Below are 23843 nucleotides of genomic sequence, written 5' to 3'. Positions count from 1 at the left end.
ACTGAAAGGGAGATAAGAAACAGGTGTGAGGATGTGTAGAGATAGTCATCAGCTGCCAGATGTAGAATGGTTGTAAATACCGCAAAATTGTGTTTATATCTGCCTAAAATTTTATTAAAATTGTTAGAAAAAAAATTCATATATAAATTCACAAGTACTATCTAGATGTTCTGAAAAAAAAAAAAACAATGTTATGAGCTAACTTCGATACAAAACAATAATAGAACAAAACGGGAATGCGGAATCGTAGGCTTCGTGACTCCCAAATGGAAGGAGAAGGTTTCCATTTCCTCTGTAAGGTTTCCATTTGCAAGCAATGAGTATGATGGTTATAAGAAGCTGAAAAGACTGATGTTGTAAATCATAGTGCAGAGTTCATGTATATATTGCAAACAGAAAGGAATCTTTGGAAAAGCGAAAACCACGATTTTGTTGTTTAAATAAATATTCCTAACCTGAGGATTGATATTCAAAAGTAAAATAGCTATCCTGAAGACGCATCTAAAGATCTTTTTACTTTATTTTACAATACAATAGAAATACTTTAACAAAATCAAAAACAGTTTCATTTTTCACTTTTCTTTATCAATTACATTATATATTTTGAAACAAAAAGAGGAGCATTTTTTACACAAATTCAATAACGAGCAATAAATAAAATATTCTTGAAAATGTAACATACGTTGCAATAAATTACATCTCTCTTTTTATCCATTTTTTTCTCAATTTTTCAAATAAACTTAGAATGAAAACTAAATTAATAGTTATATCAACTCTCGCATGCATTAAAGAATGAGCTTTGGTGATTAAGTTATCATGTTCACGTAGCTCCATTTTTCATTTTTATGAATCTCCTCTTCAAAGGTTTGTACGTGACTTATAAACAATTTTCGAAGCAAATTTCTCCCTCATGATTAAAAAGCGTAAAATGTTATATTTTGAGCCTTTTGCTTTAACAAAATACTTTTTCGAAGAATTTATTTTTTCAGTTTACAAAATTGAATGAGTATAAAAATCTTAAAATTTTCTATAAGGAAAATAAAAATTTAACGAAGTAGAAAAATTAAACAACAATCGAATTAATTGCTCTAATTGAACTAGAATAATGTTTCTTTCTTATTTATAATTAGTTAAAAAATTATGTCATGTTCATTAAAACTATTCCACCAAAAAAAATTATTAAAAAAAATGTCTATTTTTATATTTTAATCTCTTTATTATTCTTTATTAATCTATTATACTTTATTATTATTCATTATTAAGCAAATCAAAATTTTTTAATTGGGGTAAAATAATTAAGTGGGATAAATTAGGTTATTGAAATAAAAACTTATCGTTAAGTTTAAATAACTGAACCAGTATCTATTAAGGAAAAAATTTTAAATAAAATCCTGAATTATTTAATTGAATGAGTTTTGAAATGAAAATCATATTGTCTCTATTTGATCATATAATTTCCAATTACTAATTAGTGTAATTATTATTAGTTGAAAATTGCATAGTGCAAATTAGTATCATGTTTATGGCATTTACAGAGCACAATCAAGCATTTAACATGATAACAAATTTATTTAGTTGAATTAATTTAAAAGCCTGATAAAAACCTTCTACTGGAAATATTAGGATTTTTAGCAAATAAAATGCATATTGTAATTGAATTAATTTTTCTCGTTGAATTACATTTTTTAATTTTTTCTATTATTTTCTTCTTATCATTTTTTTAAAAATTTATTTTTGTCATTTTTATAAAAAATATTCAGACAAACAAGGTAATCACAACCAGGCTTTATTTCATAAATTTACAATTCTCTTAAAGGATCTAATTTTTAGTATTCTATTATACTTATCTATTATTCACCACCAAGTGGATAATGATGTTTTGAATTCATTTAAGAAAAACAATTATGATTAGGAAGCTAATTAATTTAGCATTAAAAGTAAATTTAAAGATGTTAATCTTGCATTGATCTAAGAATCTCTTTAATAAATAAATTTTAATTAAAATTAAATTCCTCTATTGTCTAATTGAATAACCCTTTAAATAATAGGAATTATTTCTTTTTTAACCTTTTAATTGCTGTCACTTATAAATGGAAACTCAAACTCTAGTGGATTTGAAATTTCTTCTCAGAGGTATTAAATCAATATGTAAATTTTTAATTCTATTTCGATCCAGATTTAAATAATTGACTTATGTTAATTACTTCGCGTGAACTGTATCGTGCTTTTACAATATATGGAGTGGACAAAAAGTGACAGCTGTGAAATAATGTAGTAGAATTAAAAAAAAGCTGTTAAGATTTTTACTTCTTAGCAAAAATATATTTTAGACTTATAGTTGTATTAAACTTATCAAAATTTTCTTCCCGGACCTGAAAGTTCTTAACATTAGCTGTTGTATTGGTTTTGGTTTTGACCACATTTTCTCACCGGTACAAAACATCTTTACATTTGAACACGGAGAAAAAAATTCTGATAAAAATATCGCACTGCATGGTGATGGCAATTTTAGTAAAAAAACAAACAAAAAAACTACATGTCTAGTTAATAAAAGCAAAATATACGGAATTAAAACCATTCATATGGTAATTTCTTCCGCTGATATGGTAACGATTTACCAGAATTTAAAACTTTCAATTTTATAGTTCTTAATTGACACATCTTTAGTAAAACTTACAGAACTCAACAGAGAATTTAAACGAGGAAATTATTGTTATGCAATGCTTCAGGGTATTATGATAAAATTACCAAATATTACCACGTTTACCAAATTTTTTGTCACTTATTATAATGTTATATTTCATTGCTATTTTAATCAAAATCACCATCAAAATTTTTGCGTAAAAGTAATCGAACTTTCTGATATTCACATTGAGCCAGAAATTCAGTAAATGTTACCATGCCCTAGAACAGGGGTGGCGAACCTTCATACACCAACGTGCCATTTTCTCTAAAAAATTGCTTAATGAGGTCATAGACGTGCCGTCAAATAATTTTGACTTCGTGATTATTGGGAAAATAATAATACTAAATAATATCAACTCAAAATTCTTTATTTACATTGAAAAAAAATGCATTTTGCAATATCTCAGTTATACGCGTAATTCAACTTTCAAGTAACATTAGTGTGGCTTCTGTTGTTGCAGATTAGATGACAAATAACTTATATTAGGTTGTAAGATGTTAGTTCAAGCAGGACTGTTGATTTTTTTTTACTAGTTATTTATTGTTAGCTTGTTTTTTATAGTAATTAATTGTTTTTTAAGCATTAATTTTTAATTTTTTTAATAATATTGTGTGTTATTTTGTTTATTTTTTGCGAATTTTAATTTGTTACATATGCTTCATAGTGCAACAACAATTGTGATCGGTGGAGTGCCCAAAATATTGTGTCGCGTGCCATTGGTTCGCCATCCCTGCCCTAGAAGATCTATACTTTTTTCCTCCGATTAGTTTCATGACCAGAGACGTTGTAAGGATGGGTCAAATGCTAAATTTGCCCTTGTTCTCCAATTTCTACTGCTTTAGAGACCTCACACATGCCTGTGATTTTTTTTTTCAAATCCTTGATAATTATATTTTTTTCAATATTTTTTTTTTCAAAAGCTGTTTTTAAAATTGATGCTTTAAAAACTTTCTGTACCAAATCAATCCTATTAGATGATAATATAAGCAAAGCTTCTGAAATAAATGTTCTACATAATTTTCGAAAATATTTGCCGGATTCAAAGTTGTAGAAATATAAAGTTAAAAAATTGAAATATTTCAGTAAATCTGTTAAACGAAGTCCACGGACATAAAAAACATCATCTTTCCTGCAGACTATAATCTCAAAATGTCAATAATAAATATTAAATTATAGATTAAAAGCCAACAGTGAATTTAAATAGAAAAGAAGCAGTAATTTGAAATTATCAAGGGATTTTGTTTTTATGTATATATACAGCAGAAAAATCGTGCAATTTCTTTCAATAAATTTAACCTTACCTCCCTCTATATGTAATTCTGGCTTATAAAAAGCAAAATATACTCCATGTAGTAAGTAAAGTAAATTAAACATAAGTAAATTAACATATGTAAATAAAGCGCAAGTATTTGGGAAATTGGTAAAGTCAATACGCATTATATTTAAATTTTACGTATTATTCACGTTGACATATATGGTAAAAAAGTTCTGGTATATTTTACGTAATATGAACGGAATGGATTTTACCAACTACCCTTTGGTTAGATAGCGTTCATTTATTTTACGAAAGATTGGCGAAAGAATATTTACTATTTAGATTTAGTGAAAATGATTCTGTGTATATTTAAAGTATTACTGACCAAGCGAATTTACCATTTAAATTGCGGTTCGAATTTATTTAAGCCAATTTTCAGTCTTTTCTATAGTTTGTTTTAACTTGATTACATTTTGGCGTACTGTTGACGTAAACAATATGTAAAAATAACGTACTCATTCTTACCTAGCAAAAGGTATTTGGTAAAATACTCTTAAAATAAACGAATACCATTATTCGCTATATTTCAACATGTGAACTTGCATAATTTTTGTCTTATTGTGGAAGTAAATATAATGTAAAAATATCGTACTCATTCTTATCTAGTAAAAAGTGGTAGTTAAATATTCGTGACAGAAACGAATTTGTTTATGTAAAATTTTACGTTTTTTAGGTAACCATTTTCTGCTGTAATTAGACGTTTAAGTTTTACATAAATTTACAAATTAAATCTACGCATTTTTGAGGTAAAATTGACGTTTCTCTGTTATTTACTAGGTATTTGAACCATTCATATGGTAATTTTTTCGTTCGTATAGTAAAAGTAAGATAAAATATGAAAATATTCGAAAGTCTCCGAAAAGTTTTGAGTCGGATCTGGTATATCAGTGGATTCTTGTCAACATAAAAAGAGGTTAAGTTTGTGGTTATCTTTTTCTAGTAAAGATTTTTACCGGTGTTGGACAGTTTAAAAGGAAACAACTCACAATTTTTTTGCTGTTAGAAGAATCAGTGAAATGCGATTCTCATAACAGTTTGTGGAGTAATAATAAAAACGTTTTTGCCAACACAAAAACATTAGTTAGCAATAAAGTTTGAAATAATGTAACTAGCAAAAAAGCACTTTAAATATTGCAACTATCAAATAGTTTATGATTTATACAGACTTAACCACTTAATATTTCCTTATTTTTTGATTTAACCATACATATAGGAAATACGGGAATTATTTTATTATAGGAAATATTATCTATAGGAATATATTATGAAACATATAGGAAATATTTTATTGTTTAAATTATAATATTTAATTACGTAAAATTGACAAAACATATCGTTTGTATTTAAAAAAAAGTGAAATTTGACTTTCTTTAAGAATTAGTTTTATCTGTGCAAAACATTTCTAACCACACAATTTTAAGCAACATGAATTCTTCTTTTTCACAGGTGTCGAACATTTAAAAAATAACATCTTCCGCTTTTTTTTTTGGTTCCAAAATGCATTTGCCTTGTGAGATTCTCACAATAGCTTGAGAAAATATAAATGTTTTTTTCTCCATTAAACACAACCATTCAATTAGTTATTTGGAAGAGGTATTGAATTTAAAGGAAAAGTAATCAAACTAAATAGAAAAAAGGTAGTGATTATCATTTAATTTAACATTTTTATAGACATTATAAGTTTAAATTTCATAACATTTTAAATTTAATTCTTTCTAAGTATACATGCGGTCATTTTTTGCTTTTTTTTCTTCGAATATATTCAAAAGTTTTATATTTGAAAATATAAATTTATAAAAATACGTTTTCTTAAGGACTTTAAAAAAACGTCACAAATATATATCTTAAATAGTTTTGGCATAAAATAAGTAAGGTTTAACTATTAAAAGTTCATCAATAGAAATTTCTTGTCTTTTCAAATGGCATTTAAAGAAAAAATTATTGGTTTAAAACACGTTATATCATTTGACGTTCGAAAACTTATAGAGAGATTTATAGCTAAGAATTTACGAGCGACCCGCTATGTATAAATTAAATACTGTTAAATGCGTGACGAAGAATATTTTCAACTAAACCTTCCTAAATGGATTATATTCTGTGCAAATCTCCTCACATGTCGCGTCACGAATTCATTTTCTCTTCCGCCGAGAGTTTTATGTTAAACGAACTGAACAAGCTAATTCTAGCTGACTTTGTTGACGAAGTAAAAGAACAAAACTACTAGACTGACTTAATAATCCCATTCTATTCATGAACTAGTGACTCATTTAAAATTGAACCTTGATTGAAAGTTCTAGTTAAGTAATAAACTTTCTTTTTCAGTTAAAAAAGGATTTAAATTGAAAATCTTTGCACACAGAATAAAAATAAGGACTTTTTCTGCATAAAAATGTATTTTCGAATTTTTCTATTTTATTTTATGGCTGAAAAGATAATGCTATATTTTCTAAATTATTATATATGTTCTTTTATTATATTAAATTCCTGGATGACCCCTGCGAGTGCGGGACAGGGTTAATCAAAGAAATAAATACAGTAAGTGGTCGAAAAAACTACATTATTTTTGTAGTTTACTAGAACTGCAACTACTTTGTTACAAATGTAGTTAATTGCAACTGCGATTTTTTAAAATGTTGTGACTACAACTTACTTTTGAGTTTTAGTGACTACTTCACTATTTTAAGGAACCGAACTTAGCTGGACAAATTTATTTCCATTTGTATAATTTACACTGCTGGAGAAATTAATTCACACAGTTATGTTCAAAATTTGTTTGAATAAAAAATGTGCTTATATTAAACATGGACTTTATTTAGAAACATATATTCATGTTTTCATAATCCAATCTGTCATTCTAAAACATTTATTTCAATTTCATTCCTTTAGTCTTCAACTTTTTATGTTCTTCTTGATAGCTAATATTTAATTTAAGAGATGGTTTGAAATTATCAAATCTTTGTAATTTCGTTAAGTGTTTAACGCTCTTTTATTTCCTGTAAGAAATTAATTGCGCATTGAAAATGTGTCTCCTTCATTTGAAATATCATTAATGTTTATGAGCCAACATTCGCATGTGAAAACGTGACCAAAGAAATAAATTATCTATTATTCACAATGTAATTATATACTAATATTAATTATACGCAACTCTAAATACTCAATTCTAGTTAACTCACAGTCAAAGGGGCATTTAAAGTTGTGTCCTAGACCCGAGAAGATTTGTACACATCAAATTCGAAAAGTTAGCAAAGCACTATATTTTTTCGTAAGGGTAATTTTTTTAAGGAGATTTTTTCTCAAAGTAATCAGTGATCAAGAAAAGTTTTGGAACATAGGATCAAACCAATTCCTACTACAAGTCTTTCCATATTTATACCATTTAAATAAATTGGATAATTTAACATTACATGTACATTTTACATGCTGCGTAACATTTTCCGCATAATTTCGCTTTAACAATCCTTTGCCTTTTTTCGTAGATACAAAATCACCTTTTAATTCATTATGTATCTTTATTTAACAGATTTATGCAATGGCATTCAAACCTGCTTGCTCAGAAAGTTTCCAAGAAATTCCAATTTTTGAAAATTAAACAATTCTTCGAGATTTGCTTTAAGGAATACGATTGAAAAATTTTACTATTTATACTTAGTTCTGTCTCCAAAAATCAAGTCATTTGTCAGAAACTTAAAGGCTCCATTCAGTGAGATTTTTCTTCAGTAACAAAACTTTCAATAAAAAAAATTACGAATTTATGTGTATTGAGTAACTGTATACATATGTAAGAAATAAAAAAAGCGCAAAATCGTGACGAATATATCAAATTGATATCCATCGGTGAATGCCAATAATTAGTAAACTTGATAAAGAACAATACATGCGTCTACAGAGAAAATCCAAGTCTATTTGTTATATTTTTAAGAAAGAAACTTAAATTCAGGCATTTTTAAAAAAACTAAGTATGAAAAAAATATTTGTTTGTTACTGGTAAGACACAAAGCAGATTTTTTTTCGAAATCATGAATTAGTTCCTCGGTTTTAAGGAATTCGAAATTTTTCTAATTTGTTTTAAATTGTGATTTAGAAAGATTTTTTATTTAAAAAAATACATTGAAATTGTACTTGTTTAAAAATACATTACAAGTGTTCTCTATATTTATACGATATTTTTAAAACAACCCAAGAATATTAATTTATTAGCTTATATTAATTTATATCACATAAATATTCTCCAGTTCGTGAAACTAATATAATACATTTTCTTAATAAATTGCAGTTCTTAAGTATCCCGTAATAATTTCGGCTCTTCCTATGCAACTAGAAGCAAATGAAAATTCCAGGTAGCTGTCAAACTTAGCTGACATAAAAGTTTGGCATAATTGAAACGGAGCCAAGTTAAACTCGATTGGATTTGCATGAATGCCAGACAGAAGAGATATGCTTCGTTTGTCGTGAAAGATATGACACCGAGAAACACAGATAAAGTGCACGTAACACGATATTTATTTCAAATAACAACTAGTTTTATGGCTGAGAAATAAACGTTTGAAAACGTGATATGAATGAATGAACCCTGTTCCTGAAAATTGGTTGCCAAATTGTTAATGAAATGGCGAGATTCGAAATGTTTGTATGGCAAATAGTGAGATCCAAGTTCAATTCACTTGAAAATAATAACGTTTATATTACTAACCGACTTTCTGGAAAGAAAACGAATATTTATAAACATATTTTTTTAAATAGATCAGGGCTTCGAAATATGAAAAAATTCTTTGTGGTGATTAAAAAACGCCATTAAATTATTTTAATCGTTAAAATGTCCTCTTTTCTAGCAATTAGTTTTTTTTACTATATAACCACTCCCTACAACTAATAATAATTGTATTCTTTAACTGTATTGAAAAACGTGAAAAAATTAAACTTCTTTTATTATTGTTATTTATTTTAATTTATAATTATTTTTATACAAATTTATTCGTAATTATTTTTTAAACTATCTTTATAAAAGTTTATCAGTTACGTGAAAAATGTTCTTGTCTTCTAAGGGCGATTATCTCTATATATATTATCTCGATATATATGTATATTATATCGAGAACGTAGCGTAAGAATTAACTAACTATATATTTTAAGTAGTAATATGAAAAAGTGTTTTAAGATTACTCGAATTATAGTGAGTTTGGTTTGACACATATAACGATTCCTTATCTTTTGTACCTAAGAGCAGATTCAAAAATACCAGACAGATAGATGTACCATATGTTTTCAAGGTGAGTTACAAGTTGGAATTTATACTTTAGTATGGAAGCGGCATTCATATTCAAAACGCTAAGCGCACTCTGTGTCTTCCTCTGATATAAGGTTGGAAACCCCTTTCCGACAAGATAAAGTATTATTATTTTTTTTATATATTTCTAGTTGCAAGGCAGGAAAAAAATAAACATAGAGATACGAAAATAAAACATTAATAAATATAAAAGTAGAATGCAGCAAAAAAGAAGGAACATTGCCTTAAATTTCTCTAGCACGCTAGTGCACCACACTTCAGAGTCACCATAGAGTGAGGCACATTTTCGGAGTTGGTGCTTATTCATTTGATCTGAAAATTTACAGAATCGGCAGCCAGAATTTGAAAACATTCTAATGGGGGTGGAGATGTTCTATCAGACAATCATGTTCAGTCAACAGAGGGAAATAGGGCACAGCTTGCCTCCGGGGACTGCTGGATATTGCTAAAAGTATTTCTGCCTTCGGACTATTTAGATTTATTCCATCGTGAACTAGTATCTCGTAACTTCGATCCATTATTTGATTGCTGTGATCTTTGATAAAATGAAAGTGATAATGCCAAAGATATCATTTAAAGTTGCCTCGATCTCCTTATCGAGATACTGCCGACCTGCTAGTTTCTGAAAATGCAGCATTCATTAGAGTACCACACGTTTCATTTTAAAAATTAGATCCCGCAAATTTCACCAACACTGGGAGATTTCACCTGATGAAGGTGGTCCAGGTGAACTAATCACCAGAATCTCAGCTTGGGAATCGGAAAATACGACAATTTTATCAAACTTATCCTTAAAAATCAATAAATGTTTAGGAGAATTTCGGTTAGTCTCTATCTCTATTTCACAAACTATTTGATATTTGCCTACTGAAGCAGCGAGATGAATGAAAAGAAAGAGCAAGTTTCGAACCTGTAGTCCCGAGATCTTTATAAAACTAGCCATTTGTGTAAACAGGCAACTACTTGGATTCCGGATACTTTCGTGTCAATAATGTCCAGAGCATAAAATTTCAAAACATCTGTTCAATTATTTTCTATTAAATCTGAACGACAAAAATATGTTTCAATTTGTATTATATCTAGTGAATTAGCACATTTTGTTATTACCTGAATGTCAGCAGACAATTCAACACTTTTTTCTGATATCATATGATTCAGAAACAGAGCATTACAATTTTGAGTTTTTGGATTTCCTAAATTTATAGTTATTCCAATTATGATTTACAGTTCTTATTAATTTTTTACAATACTAAAGATTTTTATTCAATTATAATTTAAATGAGGTTAATGTTTGTCAATAAAAGCACAGCATCTATCTGCGTTGATTTGTTGGCTCCTGTTATGAGCCTCAGTGATTGATTTTGCAAAAGTTCCAATTTTTCAAAGCTTTATTATTTACTACACTAAAGGTTTTGTAGTAGTTGGTAGTTAATCGTAGGACAAAGGCGTTTTAAGTAATACCTAAAGTTGATATTTCATATTCTTATAGAGGCCCAGTTAGATGCTTCAAAGCAGTCATTCTTTTCCGAAAGCGATTTGAAATTGATTCAATATGTGATCTCCATTTCAGTTTATTGACAAAAGTTTCTCCTGACTAGTTAAACTTACCAGTGTGGGTGACAGCTAAATTTAATCACTTTAATTTTTTTAGATTCAATTTGTGGTCTTTAAATTTGAGGAAATTTCTGTTGATCTTCAAATTTGTGAAAGGATCAACGAAAAAGACTGAACGACAGTCTTCGCCAAATTAAGGAACATATTATTTTCAATGCACCAATCTGATTGTCCAGAGTCGGGTTATTTCCCGTCTATGGTATATTTTGTAATTCACATAAGGCAAAACATATAATATTTAACTAAAACATAAAAAAGCAATGTATTTCCGAAACAACGTTAGGTGGGTTAAGGGTATAATGGATATTTAGTTTCCTCACTTTCGTGACCAATGACCTGATTGGGCTGTGGCCGAAATTACGTATAAGCCCTTTTTACTTCCCGGACAAGCTGGTACCCATCAATCTGAAGCTGGGTGGTTGTCAAATAGGGAATCAGATCTCAGTCTTTCGCAATGACTTTTCAGTGTTTTAACCACTTAACCATCAAAATTTTAAATGTATTTTTTTCTTTTTTTCTAAATATTTCTCTATAAAATTTAAAAAAAATCTGAATTTTTCCCCCTTGAAAATATTTTTACCTAAATATTGAGCATTTCAATATATTTTCCGATGAAACACCAGATTGTTTCTTAACTCAGTATAAACCGAATATTCTACATCTTAAAATCTGAATAAAAATTGATTTCGTAGAAAGAAACCTGTAATGTCTTTCTTTCTTTCTTTCCTTTCTTTTCTTTCAAAGATTGGAGGCAGAACATGGAAATAAAATTAAAGTTCGAACTTGAAAGAGTTTTTTTTTTCTTTTCTTGAGTTGCAGCAATAAAACAACACTTCTAAGATCTGCTTGAAAGCGAAAAAGTGTGTAGTCTGATATGAATCTGAAAGGCAGAAATGCGGTCACAGGGAGGTTGTACAGAACATTCCCTTTCGATAAGAGAGAAAAAGGTGAAAATATCTAAACTCAGTTAGAAAATAGAAGAACAAAAATGCATTTCTCGAGAACAAAAGTAATCGAAGCCGTGTAGTATTTTGATGCAATAAAGAAGTCGGGAGAAATATAATTTTAAAAATAAAATAAAATTTACTCTATCGTTAAATGTGAAGAAAAAATAAGATAACTTATTATAATAGCTATCGGCATAGTCTTGTTTGTTTTATAAAAATCTTTTCTAGCTTTATACATTTTTATAGTCATACTATTTAAGAGAGTCTGGAGTGCAATTTTGTTTTTCCAAGCATATAGTTAAGAGCAGTTTCCTATCGAGCTTTTATAAAGGTAAGACATTAGATTTTTGTTTCTTGGAACCATTTTAAAATATAGTAAACTCTTTAAAACAATATAATCGGTGTATTGAGTTCCGTTGTAAGGAAAATATTCTGAATGTTTTCTGTGTTAATATTAAAAAATTACAGATTCGTTTTGAATTAGAATAGCTATACTCTAATTTCGCTTCAGAATCTCTTGATTATCGCGTTTTTCGAAATTTGTAAATTCTAAATTGCATAATTTATTTCTTTTTTATTATATTTTTTTACGAAAATATGTAAAAAAAATACCTTATTTCAGTTTCCTTTAGAGCAACTGAAGTAAAGTATTCAAGTATTCATACCCAGAGTATTCATATTCTATACTTTTTTGATCTTATTTGCCTGACGTGAAACTTGAAAAAAAAATCATAAAATAGATGATCATGGAGAAAATCCTTATAAGTGTCGTCGTTACATTAGTACAGTGTGCAAAATAAAAAATCTTAATAACTTTAACTTTTTTTCCCATGGGATTTTCAAGCGATTTAATTGCTCGAGAATAAAATGTGCAAATTTATTAATGCATGCGGTATTTTAATTTGAAAAATCTGTAAAAAAAGGACATATTTTCAATTTATTATTCCTTTTTTGGAAAATCCAGATGCTTAACCTTCAAAATATAAGGGTTAGCTAGAGATGTCCTATTTTATTAATGAGCAAAACGGTTTTGATTTGAAAGTTAGATTCAGTCATTTTAAATTATAAAGTTTGAATTGATTTAAATATTGTATATAAGAGTTAGAAGTATAAGTGGTCAAAAAGTTCTTAGATTTTGGTCAAAAAAAGTTTTTTTTCGAAGAAGTAAGTTGTTCTTTTTTTTTATTTCAACATTGCACACGTTAAGAAAGCAAGACGAACCTCTATCTTGGGCTTTCATGTTAATGTAAGTACAATTTTATCATTCTTGAAATGGACGCAATGGTGTAAATATTTTTCAATAGCAATAAAAAAATCAAATTCCTTTATAAGTTTATGTCCCGAATCCCTTTAATAGAAGTATGAGTGTTATTAAAAAGAGTTTTGCTTCTAAATTCAATTTGAAAATGTATGAAATGATAATTTTATGTTTGAAAAGTATTATCTATTCTGAAATGTAATTTTTTTTTCCATAGATGTTATTTGAAGATTTCTTTTAATCAAGGAAATCACGTCTTTCTGTGAATAATATGATTTTTTATAATAGTGGCGGGTCAATAACAATTATTTATAACCACCTGGTTAAAATGCGACAACTTCTCGCTATCGCCTTTTTCTGTTAATTATTCAAATTTCAAAAGCGAAATACTTAAAAAATTCTCTGTTCTTCCTCTATCCGAGAATTGGCTTTGAACTTATTTTTTAAGAGTTCCTGGCATTTTCTTGGTTTGTACAAATTAACAAAAACTAAAAGACAATAATTGAATTTAAATAATGTTTATCTGGTTTGAAGAAAAATCTTAATCCAGAAACATATTACTTTAAAAGCATCAATTATTTTTTATATAGTTAAAATATTTGAATAGATCGACTCTATTTAAGTTATTGGGAATTTTGGTGATATTCTAGAAATGCATAAGAGAACGAAATATAAGCACATAAGATTTTTTACATCCAAAAATTACCTATCAAAGTATCTGACATTCAGAAACTCAAAGAATGTATTTGTATCAACAAACGCCAAAGCCTGCCAGAGTACTTTCAAAACCACGAAATTATACTTGATTAAGTATTGCCTAACACTCTTTCAATTGACATAATGTTCAGTTATCAGTAGGGTTCCTTAACATTCCAACTTTTAACTATTTTTTAAGAGTTTTTCCACTTCTGCACTTTCTGGCCATGCATAAAATCGCAAAAACTAAAAAGTAATAATTAAATATAAGTAATGCTTTCATGGGCTAAAAAAATATTAAACCAAGAACATACTACTTTAAAAGAATCATACATTATTTTAGTAGTTGAAATTTTTCAGCAGAATGCCTCTTTTAAAGTTATTTGTCATTTGGAAGTATTCTAGAAATACATATGAGAAGGAAATATAAGCACAAGAGTTTTATTATACCAAAAATTACCTTTTAAAATATCTGACAGTCAGAAACTCGGAGTATGTATGGGTATCCACAAATGCCACTGTCTGCCAGTGTACTTTTGAAACCACGAAATTATACTTGGTTAGGTATTGCCTAGCACTCTTTCAATTTACATAATGTTCAGTTATCAGTGGGGGTCTTTAAACATATTTCGGAAACAGTTGCATTTGTAATTAAATGCTTTGACATCGTTAGCTTAAAGGATGGAAATTTGACTCAACTGTGAACGCAGCAACCGTAGAAACATTTACCAAAGAGACTGTTAAACAATCGTCATTGAAATGATTGATGTTTGTTTAGCACTTGATGATGTCTACTAATTTAACTTCTTAGACGAACTGTAACTGTGAAGTAAATTAAACTGACATTCCGAACGAGAATTTAATGAATTTCAAAGCTTTTGATTCAGCATAAATCAACCAGTAATCTATTGCGGTTAGTAGACAAATGTTGAAATTTTTGACTAGAAAAACTTAAAGTTTAATCTGAGTTTAAATGTTTCGTAACTATGTATATTTTAAAAGTTTTATAATTGTTCCACAATAATTAAGTAAGAATAATTAAGTCTGCTTTTTTTGCTTAATTAGTTTTGATAACGGGTAATTTATTAAAAAAAGGCTAAAAATAATGTGAAATATTCAGTATTTGCGAAACTTTGTTAAAAAATGTGTAACTTATGTAGAGGTAACAATTTCATGAAAGTTTCTGAAGAAATAGTCTCAAATTTAATTTTGTAAGAGCGTATGAGAAATATTTAGAACACTTATTTACTTGAAATTTTACTTGAAACCATATTTTGAAAGAAAAAATGCATGTTAAAGCAGCAAATCTAAGTTAATTTATTGATAAATTACATAATTAATGAAAAATAAAAGGAGACTGGTATAAAAAATATTATGAGTACTGCACGGTACACTTTTAGAAAAATGGGTTAAGCGTTGGGCCATAATATTAAATCCATAATATTGCTTAATGTTGGATCTATGGTATCGATGAATCCTAATATTGGGACCATTCTCTCATTGAATAATATTATTGGAATATCGTTAAGATATAATAGTTGAACCATACTATCGTTGAATTATAATATTCTAGAATCATAATATGGAATCTCAGTACTGTGATACACAGAGTAGTTTTCCAAACAAAATGTATACATCTATAATGTGTGATGGTATATTGTTGAAAACAAAAAACAGTGCAGTTGTTTATTTTTATTTGTTTTATGAAAAAATGTCTTAATATGTTTTGATCGTAACCAATACGGTAATTTGTCAATTAACCTCAACACATCTCATTTTTATGCCGACTTCTTCGCCATGACTATTATATTTAAAAAAAAGGTAACTTTATAAATGAACAGTTTATTAAAATCACTAATAAAGTTTTGTTTTTCTGCTTTGTTAGTACGCAGACTCTCACTGAGTTGAAAAAAACTGTAGATTACCTATAACATATATCCAAACGCCTCAACTAGTTTTGCATTTAAAAGGCATCTATGTTGTTAAAATGAAGAATTTGTATGTCTGTCATGTCTCTCGTAACTCTTTTTGTGACAACGTCCTGAAAATTGCGCATTGAGGTAAATTTAAAATTTTAGGCCTTGATCCTTGAAATCGTTTCAATACATCAATCAAGGTTAAAAAAATTTATATAGTTAAAAAGTTTCAGTTCCAGAAAATCATTTTAAAAGTAGAATTTTCTGATTGGTTTAGTATAAGCTATTGATTTAAATTAAACTATTTACAGTTCTATTTATTTCAAATATTTTAAAAATGTCATCTTTGTTGTTAGCTAGCGTATAGCTCCTAATTATTTAAAAAAAAATGAGTTTATTAATCTTTACCTTCTTTAATAATATTTATTATTCGTTATGTTAGAAATTAAATTATATATGTGAGTGTGGTAGAAAGCGCGAACTCCGTCATGAATTAGATTTTCTAAAGATATCTGAAACTACTTATTTATTTTGTTTAACGTTCGCGTTTCTATAAAGCGAAAAATGCGTTTCTATAAAGCTAAATAATTTAAAATAAACTGCAATGGAAATGAAAATTGAATTATAACTGAAAAGTAAAAACCTCATTGTGAAATCAAAGAATATAGAAAGGAGAAGAAGTCCAACTCTTCGAATACGTAACAAATGCGGGAAACTGCTAGGTGCGGCATGCCATACCAGAAAAACAACTTATAGGATGAACAACACACTCAGATTTAGCAGAGCGTCCAGCGCGATACAGCGCATGCGCAAAAGAAGAAAAGTGTTGCACGGGAGCTACGTCACCTTTCTCGTGAACGTCACAACTCTACATGCATGGTAGCGTACACTGCTTTGCTAACCCGCCATTTTAATCTTTCTATGTCAAAATGTGTCAGCCGATTTAATTAACTTATATGATGTAAATGTATTGTCAAAGAAATATCTTAATTTATAGTACAGTACTGTTAAGCAATAGCGTAAAAATACAGAACAAACCAACAATAAAAAAAAGAAACTTGTTTTCTTCACCTTAACGCTTCTCCAAACCTAGTATTGGCTAGGAGGAGAGGAGGGAGCAAACCTGTTTCAAGAATGTTTGATGTTATGCCCCTAAACATTATTTTTTCCTTGCTTTTTAATTTTTTTATTTTTTATTTTTTTTTTTTTTTTTGTACTGAATAGGGTAAACCTTTATATTTTTTTCTTCTTCTTAGATAATTTTTGTTAACTGTATATCTATTCTTAAAGCATTTTAACTTTTACTCCAAGTCGGTAAGTTTGTTTTCTACTTTCCATCTCTTACCTCAAACTCATTTTGAATTGCATATTTATTTTTTATCAATATAGACACATTATAAAAAGTCACTTATATATTAGGATAGTTATGTCGATGAAATATCGTTTTTACCATAGTAGAGGAGTGCGTCCTGAAGAGAACCTTCAATACGTTCTCCCATAATCCATATTTATTTCCATAAAAAACTTTTTTGACGTAGAAACTGGCTAATTTAGTTATAGTTCAAATAATAATTAATTCAATATATCATGTTAAATTTAAAACACCATATTATTTTGTGCAAGACTAATCAGTGAATATAATAATATAACTACATTTTAATACACTACTTGAATTCAAATAATCTAAACTTATTTGATTAGCACTTAAATCTCATTATTTGAAACATTTCAGTAGAATTATTTAAAATACTAAAAATGGTTTATGATGTTTGCTTCTAAAGTAATTACTACACGTGGAAACTGAGAATAAAGTATCGGAACTTTATGATGAACAAGAATATTTTCCACGCAAAGGCTTATCTCACCGATTGTATTAATTTGGCGAATATTTAGGGATGTTGGTTACTTTTAGTAACGCGAATATGTTTTTACGAAGTTGCCACATCAAATGCCTCAGAGTAAGCGATAAACTGAAATTCCATTAACTTAGAGCACCAAATAATTTATAAATATTTAAAAGCTTTATTAAGAAATTTAGAAAGTTTAGGAAGCATTAGAATGCTTTGTTGCTTACTAAGGTTTATCAGTCCTTAATGTTTTTGAAATAGAAAAATGCCTGGAAATCTCATTTCCAAGAAATTAGAAAAGTTGTATAGATGGTTTTTGCAGAATTGTGACACATAAATGTTAGATAATGTGCAATTGTAGTCAAATATAATTTTCTCATTGTTTCATAATAAATAAAAATAAGCAAATTTCTTTATTTATAGTTATAGCATTTAAAGTTCATGGCATAAAAATAATTAATAGGTCGAGATCATAACGGATGCTATAAACGATTGCTATTTTCGCATATAACTGGAACTTAAATTAATTTGAAAGGACAGATTTCGAAAAACTCAAAAAGGAGAAATTTTCTTGAAAATGCAGTGAACTGCATGATTTAATAAAGACACAAAATTTATTTTCATTTCCATTTGAAGGTATTATAGTAATCTTAGTATTGTATTTAATATAAACAATGAAAACTCTGCGTTTACTAAATGTTTGTACTGCGTTACCAAGCATATTCATTTATTCACTTTGTAAACCAATACAAAATTATAACGCAAACGTTGTGTTTGCTCATTAATTTAAGCATCTTTTATTGAGCTTTTTAACCAACGAGTATGGTTTTTAGTTGCTCCAAACTGTTGTGATTCTTTTAGCTTCTTTTCATGATTGCACCTTATGTATTACTTATGATTTTTAGTGAATTGAACAAGAACTTTATTAATCGGTCAATTATTTTAATACTCCAAAGATCCTAATCAAAATGATACGTATCGTAATAAAAGTTAAATATAATTATACAACGATGGTCAAATTAAACGACTAATTTTGAATCTCAAATCTAGTTCAGCCTGCATAGATGTAATTCAACCTGTGCATTACTGTATATCATAAAGATGAGTATTATCTCACTTTTTCAAGCCCAAACTCAAAGAAAAATCAGTCAAAGCTTGCTATGTCATCATCTGAATTGTTAAGGTTAGTCCGTAGGGAATATATCAATTTTGAGTTAAGAAATACTTTTGATGAAACATTTTTTTATAATATTAAGGTTTATAGGCCAACAAACTTATGAATCCTTATTAAACGTATATTACTTGATTGCTTATTATTGCATAATGTTGCAACTGTTACCCTATCTGAAGATTTTTTTATATTAAAACTTTATTTTGTCATATTAATGCAATGGGCGAATTTTTACTTTTTTTTTGTTTGAGGCTTTTAATTATACAAATTTGTACCACAATCTTTAAATAAACATAAATTTATTAATTTTTAACGTATGACATTGGAACTATTTGTGTTGAATAACATTTTGCATAAATATTAATTATTAATAATTTGAGATTGTTTTTATATATTTGCTAATTATTTTTATAATTGTCATGATAGTCATTATATTTCTCCTATTTTAAATCTTGAAATGTATGTTTCTATTCAGTTTGATTCATTTCGCAATAAGTTTTTAAGCATGCATGTTTTTGACATTACATTAACTTTTTAATTTGCTGATTATTTTTATTTGCGTAACTTTTTAATTTGCATAAATAATAATTATTAATAATTAAAGATTGTTTTAATATACTTGCTAATTATTTTTATAATAGTCATGATAGTCATCATATTCCTCATATTTTAAATCTTCAAATGTATGTTTCTATTCATTTTGATTCATTTCGTAATAAGTTTTAAAGCATGCATGTTTTTGACGTTACTTTAACTTTCTAATTTATTATCATATTGTACTGGGGTTCTTCATATTGTATTTAGACCATATAACTAATAATTAATGGGCAGTTATTAATAGTGGAAATTAATGTAAATCTAACTATTATTACATTTTAAATTTAATGGACATTGATTATGTGTAAGTATTTCCTACTTTCTCCATATTTTATTAAATTATGTTAAAAATATCAAAATTTGTTACTCTTAATAAAATACTTAGAGTATGGTACTAGTTTGGTCAAACTGATACTGCCTCTATGCAATATGCCCGACACTTACCAGCGCTCTAATTCATATTATTTTCTTGCTTATAACTTATTCAATTTTGAATACTTTGTAAATTTGTCTTGATTTTATGAAATAAACCTCATTTTATTCTATTACATGCAGAAACAAATTTTAACCATAAGTCAACTGAAATTATTTAGCTAATAAAATCTGTTGTTATAAGTTTCTACCTAATATATGGATAACTTAAAAAAGGAGAAATAATTCAATTTAAATTAATTACAAGTAATAACAAATTTCGTACCATAAGACTTAAGGAATTATTCGCTTAATAAAACCTGTTGTTATAAGTTTCTACCTAATATGTGGATAACTTAATAAAAGAAGTAAGATTTCAATAAAAAATAATCTTTTAAAGGCTATAACAGATGTTAACATGCTGTTCTAAATATGTGTACATAAGATTAAAATTGTAGGCGTATAAATTTTTTGTAATTTCTAAAAAGTAACGTAAAAACGTTCTGCAAAAACATCAGAAATAATTGTTGATAATTTGAGGAGTCACTTCTTTTATTTGTTTTCAAAACTTAAAAATAAATATTTAAATTTCATAAAAAAATATTTCTTCTAATAAAAATATCAAAAATATATTTTATGATGCTCACTTAAAAATGAAAGGTAATTTTAAAAATATATATGTATAAATAGAGTTTTTAAATCATCAACTGACCTGTAAGTTGGGGGTGGATTTCCTTGTGCTACACAAGGAAGTTGGGCTGTAGCACCTTCTTCCGAACGTATTTGGGCCTGATGAAATGTAACCCTTGGTAAAGTTGATGCATGGGGCTCTGAAACAAAATAATATTATATATATATATATATATATATATATAACGGAAAAAACGAGCTTATGTTGCAACTTAAGAGATGTATATAAATAGAATATGGAACCTAATGAAACAAAATGAGAATTTTAAAAATGTGCTCACAAGTAGTAGAAGTAATTTATTTACGCCGCACAAAAGCTGCACAATGGGATATTGGCGATGTTCTAGTAATGATTCCTAAGGAAGTTCCTAATACATGCCATCAAAATTTTAATCCCGTGCAGAGGGGATGTTTTTTTAAAAAAGACTTACCAGCAGATCTTACCAGCTGATCTACAACTAAACTTACCAGCTAAATCTTGTTGAGATTTTTATTTTGTATTGAATGTGTGAAATATATTGAACAGAGTTTACTTTAAAATACTTATACCTCTTATAAAAAATGGATCGCCGTGAATATCTTAGGCGATATCAACAGCGACATAGGGCTGAACGTAATTTAGCAGTATTAAATCTCCGGGAAAATAATCGTAGTGCTATCAATGCCCGACAGCGAAATGCGGGGCGAAGAAACGTTGAAATGAAAACGTATTTATTATTGTTTAACTGAAAACGTAAGCATTTCTAAGGAATTATTCAACTGAATTTGCTTAAAATTTTGTATTTTGAAACATACAATTACATTCTTTAAAATGATTAACCTAGCAATTCAAAACTGTTTCGATCATTCCTAAGTAATAAAAAGAAAAATAATAAATATTTACTAAAAGTTATTTTTTACATGAAATTTTCTTTGGATAAAAGAATTGCATAAATGTGAGCAAATTTTTTTCAATTCGCTTAAGCATTTTCCTAGATATTGTGAAATACGCGAAAAGTAAAATTAACACTAAGGGGTCCAAACTTTAGAGCGAACTCCTGACCAAACTATTGAAACCATGTTTCCCAGATTGTGACTGCCCCCAATATTTTGGGGGTCAGAAATTCTAATATGTCGAAAACAAAGTTTGTTCCAAGTGAACATTATTTTTAATTTTAAGAGAATAATTCGCAAAACCCCTGGAAAATGAAGTAAAGAAGTTCTGTCAGGACAAAAAAAAACATTCTGACAAGAAAATACCCTGAACTAGACCCATTTAACCAATGGATATTTATTTTTCAAAATTTAAATTTAAATAACTGAAAATATATAACAGCGATTATCTAATCATCAAAATTTGCTGCAGTGTTTCGTTTTGCAAATTTATTTTATCAGCAGATTTAGTTTTATATATATATATATATATATATATATATATATATATATATATATATGCTATTAAATTAAATTTCTTCTACCTATATTAATGAAGCAAATTTAATTCTACGTCGAGTTCATCGTTTGAACTCCGAGCTTAAATTTCGAAAGAATAAAGAAACTTCCCAAGTAATTTCATTGAAGTGATGTAAATGTGAGATCAGTTATACTAATCTCGCCAAAGATTCTTAAAATGAGTTTCTTTCCTTTTTATTTGGCAGCCCTCATTCCATTCATTAGCAAACCTTCCTTCTCCGAATTAATGATGTTACGTGGTTAACGAAATTCGAGATTCTCTTTAACCTAAATCATTTCTAACGTAGCGCTCTTTTTTAAAACGGTAAAAATGAATCCTTAATGGATCGTAGTTTTACTATCTGAGATTTTAAGTTTACTTCAAAGGTTGACTTAAAAAAAAATACAAATCAAACATTTTTGAAGATTTCGTTAAAAGTTGAATTACTTTTGCTTCCTCCTTTTTTAAATATTAATTATTAAAATTCCATTAAATAATTAAGCACTACTCTATAGCCTATTTTCAGAAGGCATTTTGTGTCCTGGTTTAAATATTTATTTAATAAAGTATTTAAAAATAAGTTTAATAGTTAAGCTTAAATGTTAAACCATGGAATTATAAGGAATAAAATTGGAATAATTAAGAATAATATTAAATTTCTGATCTTTTTTAACAAAGGTATTTCGTCTTAATAAAAGTTTTTTTTTTGTAATCAGGAGTGACATCATGTTCTTAAGATCAGTTTTACATTTTCACATATTTAAAGCCCTTATTTTCCAGTTTTTAATTTTTACTGTTTTAAGTCCTACCAATTACTCGTTCGCTACATCTAACAAAACTATTTCTGAAATTTCTGTTTTCTTCGATTCCGAGGATGTGAGCTGCCCAATTTAATCTTTCTAAGTTAGTGAAAATCACGGCATATGTTTCTACATAGCTTTTATAAAGTTGGAAATTGATTCTTCAATACCAAATTCAATGATTTCGTATTGCTTTTAGAATATTTCGGTGGATTTTCCTTTAAAAAACGACCAGTTTTCCTCGTATTTATCAGTCCATGTTTTCAGAGCATGAATTAGAATCGGTTGAATTAAGTATTTATGCAATGTAAATATAGTTTTCCTACACTGATCAGATACAATCTTCATTATTTCCTCATGCCATTAAGAATTATTAGATTCAGTAACTCATTTTCGTAGCTTTTATTTAATATCATAATTGATGTTAATTTCATATCCCAAGTAAATCAAATTATATTTCTTTAAAGCTCTAATCTCTCTACAAAAGTATCATAATCAGATCTTTTTATAAATGGTATTTATTTCGAATTTCCAGAATTAACTTATGACTTATTTTTTGTTGTTGTTGTTGTTGCTTGTTCTTCGAGAACAAAAAAATTCGCTTTCAGATGATCCTTGGTCTAATTTTTTAAGCATTCTTTTTAAGCGGTAGAGAACCTTTTTACAGAATTTGTTTTGTTAAACTACATCAGAAATTAATCTTATAACATTCGACTTTTCTTAACCAGCACTCATTCCATCTAGTAGCAAACAATATTGAAAATTCACATGCGTATATTGATCAGCCTGCTCAACGCCTTTATTCCACTTTTTCAATGCTTACAATTAATGATCTACAGAGTATTAGAAATTTTAGGCCTTGATCCGTAACTTTTTTCATGTAATAAAAAACATAACATGTTGCCAAATTGAAGCATATAATATCGAAAATTAACACTTCTGAAAATTAATTACATTGAAGGTTTTTTTTAATCATTAACTTCCATTTAACTTCTTTATAATGCCCTATATCAAACATCAGCTATCAATCTCAGAAGCCTTCGAATTTATTCTCCTCCCAGAGGACAAGGTGACTCCTGAATCAAGAAATATGCAAAACTAGCATTCATGACAACTTTTTTTATGAAATTAACTCGCATTTGTTTTACACGGTGAGGAAAACCACTGAGAACGCCC

General features: G+C 27.8%; 1 protein-coding gene across 3 annotated transcripts in view; it reads right to left on the bottom strand.

Moving 5' to 3' along the window:
- The window catches only part of LOC107439847 (cell adhesion molecule Dscam1), a 225302-nt gene that overhangs the window by 59381 nt on the left and 142078 nt on the right, over positions 1–23843 (bottom strand). For all 3 annotated transcript variants that reach the window (XM_043053190.3, XM_043053191.3, XM_087159011.1), the window contains exon 5: positions 20458–20575. In XM_043053190.3, coding sequence (XP_042909124.2) covers positions 20458–20575 — 118 coding nt within the window. The remainder of the gene's footprint in view (positions 1–20457; positions 20576–23843) is intronic.

Source organism: Parasteatoda tepidariorum, chromosome 3 (assembly GCF_982258835.1).
Source record: "Parasteatoda tepidariorum strain Cologne lab strain chromosome 3, Ptep-v5.0, whole genome shotgun sequence".
Classification (NCBI taxonomy): Eukaryota; Metazoa; Arthropoda; class Arachnida; order Araneae; family Theridiidae; genus Parasteatoda; species Parasteatoda tepidariorum.
Note: the sequence above shows the minus strand (reverse complement) of the source record. Positions and strands in the feature narration are given on the sequence as shown.